Source organism: Polistes canadensis, unplaced genomic scaffold (assembly GCF_001313835.1).
Source record: "Polistes canadensis isolate GaletaPanama2010 unplaced genomic scaffold, ASM131383v1 scaffold_346, whole genome shotgun sequence".
Classification (NCBI taxonomy): Eukaryota; Metazoa; Arthropoda; class Insecta; order Hymenoptera; family Vespidae; genus Polistes; species Polistes canadensis.
The window spans coordinates 31148-43347 of NW_014569893.1; the positions used below are offsets into that span (position 1 = coordinate 31148).

The window sequence follows — 12200 nt, forward strand, 5'->3', positions numbered from 1 at the left end:
TATTTATTAGATGTATATATATATATATATATATACATCTAATAAATAAGGAAAAAATAATCTATAAAGAATAATATCCAATCGCTGTGTGTAGGATTACTTGTTGATTAATCGTATTCATTAATAATTCTTCCTATCCTTTTTTTTCTTTTTTTCTTCTTTTTTTTTTTTGTCCTTTTGATTTCTTTTTTTGTCCCATCGAAGAAATATCATAGTCAAGAGGCGTGTAATCGAAGTAGGTCCCCCTATCGGTTTTCTCTCGGTCTTTGAGCAGTAATTAGCGGATGATTAGACCTAGAGAGTATATGTAGGTTAAACTCTGTCGATCGTGCGGTCGTGCACGAAGCATACATTATATATTATGTACTCATTCGGCCGATTAAAAATAATGATACGTGTGTTTATCTGTGAAATTGTAAATAATAGTACGATCGTTTTACGCGAGACTTACATCTTGTTTTTTTTTTTCTTTCTTTCTTTTTTCTCTTCCATTTTTTTTCTCTAATTTTTATTTCCCATTTATTCATTTCTATTTTTTTTTTCTTTTTTTTTGGTTTATTGCATATGTGTGTCTTTCTCTTTGAAAGATTATATAGAAACGGAACACGGCGTAGCCTTTCATAAATTTCACCTTGAAAATCGTGTCTATAAGTATAATACTGATAAAACTCACGAAGAGAACACGTAGGCCGAAAGACATTTCCTTTTTTTTTTTTGTTTCTTTCTGAAAAGGGTAGGGGGAGTTTTCTTTTTATAAATGTTTTCAACCTCCATAAAATTATTGATAGGATAATATATAATATGCACACACACACACACATTTTCCAAGAATAATAATTGTCCTATTTCACTGGGATTTTATTTATCCCGTAAAACAATTTTATTCGTTGTCAGATATCATACAAATATCCGTGGCGTTTTTTTATCTTATTATTATATTTATAAAAAAACATTTATTTTTCGTTTCGTGTAATACACACCACGCATCGTATCTTGCGTTACATTGACAAAAAAAAGAAAAAAAAGAAAAGAAAAACTGATAACGCACTGTTCGAAGTCTTATCTTTCAATGTCCTTCGTTACATTTAATTTTGCAATTGCAAACGTTCGAAGCAAAAGTTGAACGAGTTTAAATTTCGTTATATTTTTTGTTTATATTATATTACGCGAATAAAAGAAGAAAAAAAAATTCCAAACTTTCTTTCACGGTTAAAATACTCGAGCGAACTATTTATAATTAATTATACCGAGGTTATCTTTAAGGGGGGGGGGGGAAAGAAAAAAAGAAAAAAAAAAAGATAAGAATTAACGGGATATTTAAGTTGACTTTCGCCGTAATAACAGGATATTTTAAATCCAAAAACTTTCTTTTTTATCTATATCTATCTTTTATTCTCTAATTTTCTGTCGCTTTTTCTATACTTTTTCTTCCACCCATCCTCCTCCTCCTCCTCCTCTCCCTCCCCCATCATCATCATTGAATTAATAATATTCAGTTACTTCTTAGAAAGCGATGATGCTCGTCCGTGTTTAACAACTATTATATTATATTATATGTATAATTTAATTTTATAGTCTAACGAACTTCGGGTACATTTTCAAAGACTGTGAAAACTATTTATCAACATAGTTATTTCTTTTGAAGAGAGAGAGAGAGAGAGAGTGAGAGAGAGAAAGAGGGTGTTGTAAAGCAGGAGGAGGAAGAAGGAGGAGGAAAAAGGGGCGGGATAGAAGAAGGGGGACAGGGTGACGTCCAAAAATATATTTCAACCGGCTTATTCTTCCGTTCCTCTACTGTCGGAAAACTCAAAGCGTACTCTCTCACCTTCGTGGAATAATTAAATTTGTTTTCTTCTCTTTCTCTCTTATTTCTCACAGTATGTAGTCTCTTCTTCTTCTTTCTTCTTCTTACTCTTTTATTTCTTTTTATTGCTCTTCCATGCGGAATGACAAAAGGGTTGTCACGATATGCAAAGGGACAGGAAACACGCGATATTTATTCGTCTTTCGACCTCAACTCTTTTTATTTTACATTCTTGTTTTTTTTTGTTTTTTTCAATGACTTTATATTCCTGAAACAGTACGTTATCTGAATGAACGATGAAAATTATTAGATAATTGTACATTCACTTTTGAACTTTCGTTAGATCTTCTCATAGAGTTTTTCTTTTTTTTTATTTCAAATAAAATATAAATTCTAATCGGTTCATACTTTCTCTGTACACGCAAGAATCTAATAAACGTATTTTTACTTGGTTATTAAAAAAAACAAAACAAAAAAAATAGAAGATCTATTTGGTTCATCGAATTATATATATATAATTATTTTTTCATTTATCTAATGAAGATATAGATGAAAAATACAATTAAAGAAAAAAATAAGCAAAATTAATGTTCAATACTCTAACAATTAATATATATATTCTACAAAATTTTAATATTTCCAATTCGAATGATATTCAAAACGATTCAAAATTTATTGATCATTTTACTTATTGTTAAAGAGAATCATAAGATTGGTAGAATTCAATAAAAAAAAAATAAAACACCAACCATAGTATAGTAAATAGATTATGATTTTCGAGAGTTCTTATTACTCATCATTATCATCATATTCATAATCATCATCATGATCATCGAATATTATTACTTTTATTTCTCATGCGTTTGTTGCACGCGTGCTAGAAAGAGAGAAAGAGAAAGAGAGGGAAAAAGTCGAAAGTAAAAGAGGAAGGTGGGGTTCTTTCAAAGTACTCTTTTACGATCATGTCGGATGCTTTAGTCGACTTTGTGCTATCGTGAAGTGTGTTTCGTGTTTTTTAAATTCGTTAAAATCCTTTATACGCGTGTAACGTCAACAAATATAATAATAGCTTTTTTACTTTTCTCTTCGTTTTTTTTTTGTTTGTTTCTTTTTCCGTTTACATATGTATTCGTTATTTTCTATCTATTTTACTTACTTCCTTTCTCTTTCCTCTTTCTCTATTTTTTTTATTCTACATTTTTTTATATTTAAAAGATTATTGTTTTTAATATAGGATTATCAAAGATATCGTTCTTTTTTTCACCCTTTTTATTTAAAAGATTTTCTGCGAATATTAATTCGATTTTTCGACGTAAAGAACTTGTAAAAAGTTAAATAAAGAGAACCATAAAAGAGAAAGAAAGAAAGAAAGAAAGAGAGAGAGAGAGATTTCACATTAGAATTCAAAACTAATTGTATTTTTTATTAATCGTTTACAACCTATCGAAAAATTAAACTAATGTTATAAATTCGAGGAGAGAAATTTTTCAAAAAAAGATAACGTTGTAAAGTTTATCATGAAAGAAAGTGAGTATATTGTATACGTATATATTTAAATACATACGTTCCTCTTTGCTTTTTTTTTTTTTTAAATAATTTTTTTTAACGCGCTCCAAATCGTACAGAAAAATGTATTAGAGCGTGTTTGACGGTCTACCGTTTTAACGAGATTTTAATTAATAATGATATTATTTAGATAAGTAGCAGTATGTATATGTTAGATGAACTCAATCTTTTTATTTATCAACATTCAATCTTCGATATAAAAGAGAGAGAGAGAGAGAAAAAGAAAGAATCAAGAATATCCTTAATACTATCCTATTAATTTGTGGTTGCGTGTTAACTGCAAATTAATCATATGACTAATTTGCTACTTTCTAGCGGTGTAAAGCTCGATGCATTTCTATTTTTTCATTTTATTTTATTTTCATTTATATTTGCTTTTTTTTTATTTATTTTTATACTTGCATAAATGAAATTATAACGTATAATGCTTGGTATAAAATAATGATGAATTGGAAAATAATTATACATGAAGTTACCAACCTTCAATTATTTGTATAATTATGTAAATGTAATTGGAAAATTGTAATTGATGTTTAATAATTTAATAGCAATTAATGTAATCAATTATTAATGAAATTTTCTTTATTTTATAAATCTCTAAAGTAGAATTATAACTTTGTAGTTTTAATAGATTGTAGAATATACAATGTAATACTAATTTCTTCTTGTTTTTTGATCACATATTAAACAGTTCAAAAGTTTAGATTTAATTTTTTTTTACAAAAACACTTTTATCTCCCATAGATAATGATATTTCAAATGTTTTTTTGTGGACATGATTACTTTGTGAATTATAATTATACATCGAATCTTGATTTGTGTACGGTATGACTCTTCTGAAAATTCTTTCTTTATACATTCGATACAAAGTAATTCTTCTCAAGTATTAATCACGAGGAACTTTGAAAAAAGTAGAACAAATGACAAAGAAAAATATATAGGAGGGGAGAGGAGAAACGAACAAACGAACAAAGAGACAAAGTTCTTTGATCAATGATTTACTAATTTATTTTTAATCGATCGAATTAAATCGAAGATTATAAACAATTTGCAAATACGTAGTTCTAGTTAAGTTCGATGCTATGCGAGTAACTGGTACAACGAAAGGTTCGGGTCCAGAAATACACCAGGGTGGCGTGACTTGGTAATTTTGGCGTTGGTGATGGTGGTGGTGGTGGTGGTGGCGGTGGTGGACGATAAACGTTCGAATATCGAAACGGTGCGACGTAACTAGCACGATAATCATGTCCAGGAGGATTTATGAGAATAACGTTTGTATCTATTCAAAAGATACAAACTAAGCGAGATATTTTCAATAAGAAAAGAACAAACAAATATATATTATATTTATCTACATAAAAAATATATTAGACATTTCCCTTTTAGAAGAACTGAAAGTGATCCCTATATATATATATAAAAAAAAAGTAAAGTAAGGTAATAAAAAACAGATTAGAACAGTACTGTATGTTTTCCACCACTCTCATTCCCACCCACCTTAATATTATGCAACTTTTGTTTCAAACAATTTCTCGCGTACGATGAATAATTTACGAGTTATTTAAAATCATCGTGTTAGAAGATTCAATCTCAAACTTTTCCAACTAGCCTTTTGTGAATTCATATTTCCTAAATCAAATATTACGAATGTCCGTCCAATCAAATGATTTTTAATATGCCTTGTCGCAAACGTTTAATTGTTTCAATTTAAATCTAGATTTTTCATGAATAATTAATTGAATTGTATATTGTAACGGTATATAACATATATGTATTTTTTGTTTGTTTAAATGAATGTAAATATATCGCACGAAAACAAGTGCATTGCAGCTGTGTAGGGTGCACGAGAATCCTGTCGGTCGAATCTCTGCATCGCATCTAATATTACAGGACGAACCGAAATAAACTCTACTCGAGGTACTTATCATCACTGTGTGTTATATGTAACCTCATACGTACACGCATTATATGCCAATCTACTACATAGTCGGCGGGTGTGTGTAACTGTGAACGATGAAGTTAGTGCGCGCGCCGATGTACACACACACATACAAACACCACACACACACGTATAAATATCACACAACGAAGAGAAAAGAGTCTTCTTGTCGAGTTCTCTGACTCGCAGTACGTTCATTACATTTCTCTTTGATTACTTATTTGTACACAAAGCTATACAACTTGTTCGTGCTTCACATTCTCAAAGCATTTATGCATTTTCTCGTAACTTTTTTTTCTCTTTGCCTTTGCCTTTGGCTTTGCCTTTGCCTTTTTTTCCCGTTCTCATTCTCTTTTCACATCTCATAAAAGATCGATGATGAAAATTTCAAACCTCAATAGGAGTAATAAAAACTGATGATAGTTCCTACTATCGAGGTATAATTTAATCATCATGTTAATCAACTAACTGCCTATGAACTCATTCTTCTTGTTCTTATTCGTATAATTGACGATACAGAAATTCCATAGATTACAGTAAATACACGTAATGGAATATTACATCTTGTGTGTTCGTATTATCATTCATTCGTCATGTTCAATTTTCCAAGAAATTCATTCTTTAAAGGTTATTTATTTCTTTTTATATCATACTATTCTACGATTTTGTATAAAATCTTTACTTCCCTTAAACACCAATTATAATTCGATCGTAAGAACAGTAGTTAAAATTTTTTTAAGTTATTGTAAGAAAACAGTTATTACGTGAATGCTAAACCTTGTATTCGAGAATCGTTATCAAAAACTAAAAGGATAATAAACGTTACCATAAACGATTACTCAACCAAAACTGGTAATAGGTTTTGTTTGACCGATTGGTGCTCGATCGATACCATTTATAGTATATCAATATTCGCTGGATACTATTTTTAGAAGTTCCACGTCTCGTATTCTAACGATGCAAACCACAAACGTGACCGAGTAACGCGACATGAGATATATGTAAATATAGTTACTTGATCAAAAGAATGTCTCCGTGACTGCACAGGGGCAAGAGGAAACGATGTTCGTTTGCTTCACCTAATCGCGAGTCGGAGGGTTTCTACTAATTCACAGAATAGAACCTTTTTTGATATAATCATATGATTTCCATGTTTGAGTATGTATACATGCATAGGTAAATATATGAATTGAATTGAAATTTTGACAAAGGGGGAACTTTTGCAAGATTTGTTTTATTGTTAAAGAAAAACATTAACAGTAATTTAACTTTGTTTTTTTTTTTTTAGAATACTTTTGAAAAAATAAGGTATTAAAATGTAACTAAAGAAATGATGATTCATCGTCAAAATTATCTCGTTTAGTATTTTTCTTTTTTTCTTTAAGTAAACGTTCATAATTCAGATAGTCAATTTAGATAATTCTCATATCTCGCATCCTAGTGTTTCCGTAGTAATGGAAAAGAAGGAAAAAAAAATGTACACGTGCGTTTTCATCTTTATTTTTTGGAGACTCGCGAATATCCGAAAATCGATGAAAATTAAATAAATAAATAAATAAAATGTCAAATCTCACATTGGATTAATAAAAATCATCATTTTCTTTCAGAAATCATCAAATCGGCTGCGAAGAAATTTTCCCCGCTCTATCTAGTTCAAGAAGAAGAAGAAGAAAAAGAATCATTTTAATTTACCAAAGTGTTATATACAAAGAAGATGTGAAGGAATGAAGAAATGTAAACAGTTTGTGTAATTAATAAAAAAGAAACAAAATAAGAAAAATTATTAAACCATATCTAAACTATTGATTTATATAAAATTAAAAGAAAGAATCAATAGTCTTGGGGTAGTTTAACGTTGAAGTCCAACATCTTAGGAAACATCTTAGCTCTAGCTAAGTATTTATAAAAGTGATCCAAAAGAAAAAACAAAAAAACAAAAAAGGGAACAAAAACATCGACGCAATGAGGCGACTACATATAGGAGGTTACAGGATCACGTGGATTAAGGCTCGGCGTAGTTCTTCGTGGCCTTGGAGAAGGAGATTCTCAGGACAGTCGGCCTGAGATATGCCAGGATCGGCAACGGCTTCTCCAATAGCAACGGAAACGGCTACGGCACGACATCATCATCATCATCGGCCGGGTAGCCGGCAATTGTCGATACCAATCGAGACGATAGAACACCGGGTTTTTGCAACCCGACGTGATCTTTTCGTATCTGCCACGGTCGATCCTCGTGCAAGTAGGGCCGTTCATTGTCCCGACTTGAACGCCTGTTTGATCAATGAATCGCGTATAGGCCTCGACGAGGTTGATTGTCGTGCCGTGCACTTTGGTTACGCAATTCCTGTTAACATAATACCGATAAAGGAAAATCCTGAGTTGGCCGAGCTTGTCCTAGATCATTCATCTGAGTTAAGTACAAGAACAACGAGTTTCTTATTGAATCATCATCCCCAACTTCGCGAACAACAACATTATCAATTACAAGAGAAAGAACAGGAATCACGTGTCAGGGAAGAACATTACCACCTAGGTCATCGGGTCGAAGAGGAATTCTTCAGAATGGCCGCAACGGCGAAACATGATCTTCGTAGAAAATTTCCTACAGATACTTCGTCGTCTTCCTCCGGTGACGAAGACATCGCAGCAATAGCGAAACAAATCAGCGACCATGCCGAAGCGATTTATCAAACTTGGAAAAGTCGTGGCTTGGAACCTACGGAAATTTTAAACTGCCACAGTAATGCCACAGCCGCCGACAAATTCGGCAGTGCTCTGACACCCACCAGTTCGCCTGCTAATGCTAGCGGTAAAACTATCGAATCGTTAAATTCTACTACTACCCCTACCTCCGCGGTAGATATTCTCGTACAGACACCGAACTTGGACAATGGTAATCTAGAAAAGCTAGTTAACAATTTCGTAGTCGAGGATAAAGCGAGAATAGCCGCTTCTAACCAAAGATCGCCTTCGAAGACGTTGCCTTCTTCAATTCAATTTGCCTTACAAAAATTTGAAAGAAATTCGACCCAACAAAATCAACAAACGTCACCGCTTAAAGGCAATGGTTCTATCATTGGATCAGGCAACGTTATGAATCAGACTAAACAGAGTAATTCATCCCTTCATTCGCCAACTTCTTCTTTCCCTAATAAACCATCGCAAATAATGAAACCTCAAGTTTCGACGAAAGTACCTAGCGCCCATCATCAAGAGGTATTTCTTGAAACTATTGAAACTACTTTTCCAGCTGACTTGACATCTCCTAAGATCGTACAACAAAAGAGACCGGCCAGTACGGTCATTTCATCTTTGATGAACTCCAGTTTAAACACTGACAGTGCTAGCTCGAACCCAGGCTTGACCACGTGGCCGTTGAAAAATAAATTGGCTGATGGTAAACGATCGAACGACAACAGTCCTACATCGGTTAAGATTATCCCGACTAATAATCCTCAGGATACTAAGATTACATCTGTTGTGAAAGATCCTAATAAAAGTACGGTTCGTGGTCGTCCGAATCGTTTTGTTTGCGATGATGCTTTCCTCGACGAGGTAGCACGAGAAGAGGAAAGATTGATAAATGCATTGAAAACGGGTTCGGTGATCACGGAAGAACCATCCGAAAGAACAAGCTCGTCCATATTTCAACTTGCCGCCCGGCAAAAGCCAGCGATCAAGAAGGAAAAGCCAAAAGTTGAGCCGATTAAGCCAATTATTATCGGACATAATCATGAAGGAGTGACTTTAGTACCAACCTCAGCCACATTAGTTAATAATGTGACGACTTCGTCGACCGGTATAAGAGACAACACGGAAGGAACAACGAAATCTCTGAGTAAAAATGAACTTTCAAACATGTCCGCGGTCGATTATGCCAAAGTAAGGTACAGAGCGGCTCAACAAAATTCACCGGCTCAACAAAGACTCGAAGAACAGAAATCTGTAGCTACGTACAACACGACGGAACAATTAGTATCAAATGCCAGGTCGAAATTCGAACCGGAATTACGAAAGGATAAAGATTCAAACAGTAAGGACGACAGAGATCCTATAACTTCGAGATGGGGTCCTAGAATAAATTCACCAAAGCCACGGCTTGAACAAGTGCCACATCCTGAATTGACTACGCAACAGAAACAACATATAAGAGCTGCTGCAGCTACCGGAACTGGAAACAATCCGGTCAGGCCGTTTCTCACCAGAGGCTCGGTTGCTGAACGTGTCTTGATCTTCGAAAAATGTCCTAGCGAATTATTATTGGACAAACGAGGTCCTCGTCCAACTGGTATCGCCACGTGGAGAACCGGACACGAGGTGCAGAGCAAGGTTCAGGTAATTAATTAATAAGATAGAAAATTAATTGAATAGAATAATATATTTTAAAAAAGAGACAAAATACGTGCTTAACTTTTTTACCGTGCTAATTTCTCTTACGTTAGAAAAATATTAATGTATTCATTGTTATATGAAAGAAGTTTTAAAACCTTGTTAGAGTTTATATTTAGATCAAACTTTAACGAGGAATAATCTGTCTCGGAAAAATCCATCGCGTAAAAGAGAACAAAGCAACCCACTACAAGAATCTTATTAGAAACGCAGTTGGTTGCATTTATGGTAACGTTGCACAGATTCACACGTGCTCTAACATATATACATATATTATAGATAAATCTTATTAAGAGAGACAAATCTAAAATATTCGATATTAAATTCATTTCAATTTATCTTTTCTTCCGAAAAAAAAAAAAAAAACAAACAAATTGTAAACAAAACCACGATCGATTGGTCCATTGAAAGCGTGCAATTAAAGTGCAATTAAACTTTAACAGGATGAATCCTTTTAGTAAAAAAGTTCTAATGTTGTCCGAACAAAGATTAACAAAATAAGAATGAAAGATAAAATGAGAACAAATCGAGATCTTTCAAAGAAGTGTTTCGTGATTGAGAAAGGTAAGGCATATAGTTGTACTATCCATTCCTTCCCCACCCTCCTCCTCCTCCTCCTCCTACACACATACACATTTAGTCAATCTTTTCAGTTCTTATTGTCTGTCTTACAAACTTGTATACACATATATTGTACATTTTGGTCGACGTCCAAATTAATTCTTGGCAACGACAAGGATGTTCCTCGAGCATTCTCGATCTCTCGTACTTTTTTTCTTCCAAAAACGAGTTCAAGATCTTCCTGGTCATCATAAGGTCCTTCATATTCAATCTTTCTTCGAAGCTTTCACATAAAAAAAAAAAGATCAATTTCTTACGTTAATTAGATAAAAATTAGCATATATTTTGTGTGCATTAGTCTTCGTAATAATATATTTTAATCAAATAATTTTATAGAGTGTTGGCTAAAAAGTTCTTTAATTAATTTCTACACTTTTATTAAATCTGAAAGAAAAGAAATGTATTTCCTCCTACCCCCCTATACCCTCCCCTTCCTTCCAAAATACAAAGAACATTAAAAAAAAAAAAAAGAAATTATTACAATGGTAGAATTGTTTGAAGAAAACCATTCGTAATTGAAACAAATGTAAATTAAAAGAGTTAAATCTCGCTAAAGAATTTCTATTAAAAGAAGATAAATGGTGAAATAATATTATCCTTAGTGAAATTTAATATTTTTAGGCCAGATAGAAGAAGTATGGTATGTGACGGAAGAAAAATAAAGTATTAAATTTAAAAATATTAAACATACACACACACACTGTGAAATTGGACCATGTATTTACATGGCTGATGTATTTCGACATTTGGAATTGATGAAATTAATTTTGATTGATAGTAATACTGGATAAAAATTTATATTTAAATATTTTTCGCGTAATAATTTACATATCAGATGTATAATTATATGAACTTCTTTTTTATTTTATCATACTGACAATGAAAGTACTTCTAAAGTTATGCCCACATATTTTGAAACACATATAAAATATATATATTTGTTCGTTGTTTATACATATGTACAATTGAATTATGATTTACAAAAAAAAATAACAAATAAGAATCTTATTATATGACCAATACGAAAAGAGGTTTACTCGTGATTAGGCACGCCTATTATTTAACATAAGTGGGACTACCTCATCAATCGTTTGATCGATAAATATTGTATCGAATAGATCCTTTCAAAGGGTGACGATAGAAAGGGTGGGGAGAGGGAGTGGAGTACTTCACATGACCTTTTTGAGATCAATCAAAAAGATAAAGGAAGAAAATAGAGTCACAATTAGGTAAATTTATCTCGAGAAAAAGTATTTATATCTTAGTGTATTTTTTTTTAAATTAATTTGAAAATTGATTTTACGTAATATTATTTACAAATGTTATAAATTTATCGTTTTGACGTGGATATAGAAAACACATTTTTATTCGCGAATATTTTTTCTTTTTTTCTTTTAGTCATAATTGTTTTCGTAAATATGACAATTTAAACGTGACCCAACGACAAATTCGAAAACAAACAATCGATCGTTCATTAACCGAGAACTCCGATCTTACAACAACTCCTTATTCGCAATAACGCATTACTCAATGTTTCAACAATGCAGTCGACGTTTGTCGAAAAGAGGGCTTGGCTCGACAAACGTCATTGTCCACACAAAGATCATTATGTTCTTATAACGTTTACAATAAAAAGAGAGACAGATAATAGTATTATATAGTATAAAAGAATAGAAAGAGTATGAAAACTTTCCTCGAGAAAAAATAACAAATCAAACTCTGATGCAATCCTGATAAAGAGTTTATGCAAATTTCTTTTATATAACAATTTGTTTTTATTATTATTATTATTATTATTATTATTATTATTATTATTATTATTATTTCTTTTTATTGCATTTCCTTTTATACTAGTCGTTTATATTTGTTAAGGATTAT

General features: G+C 32.0%; 1 protein-coding gene across 2 annotated transcripts in view; it reads left to right on the forward strand.

The window, feature by feature from the left end:
- Positions 1–12200, forward strand: part of LOC106791829 — a 33124-nt gene that overhangs the window by 14565 nt on the left and 6359 nt on the right. For both annotated transcript variants that reach the window (XM_014757777.1, XM_014757778.1), the window contains exon 2: positions 6917–9647. In XM_014757777.1, coding sequence (XP_014613263.1) covers positions 7377–9647 — 2271 coding nt within the window. In that variant the 5' untranslated portion in view covers positions 6917–7376. The remainder of the gene's footprint in view (positions 1–6916; positions 9648–12200) is intronic.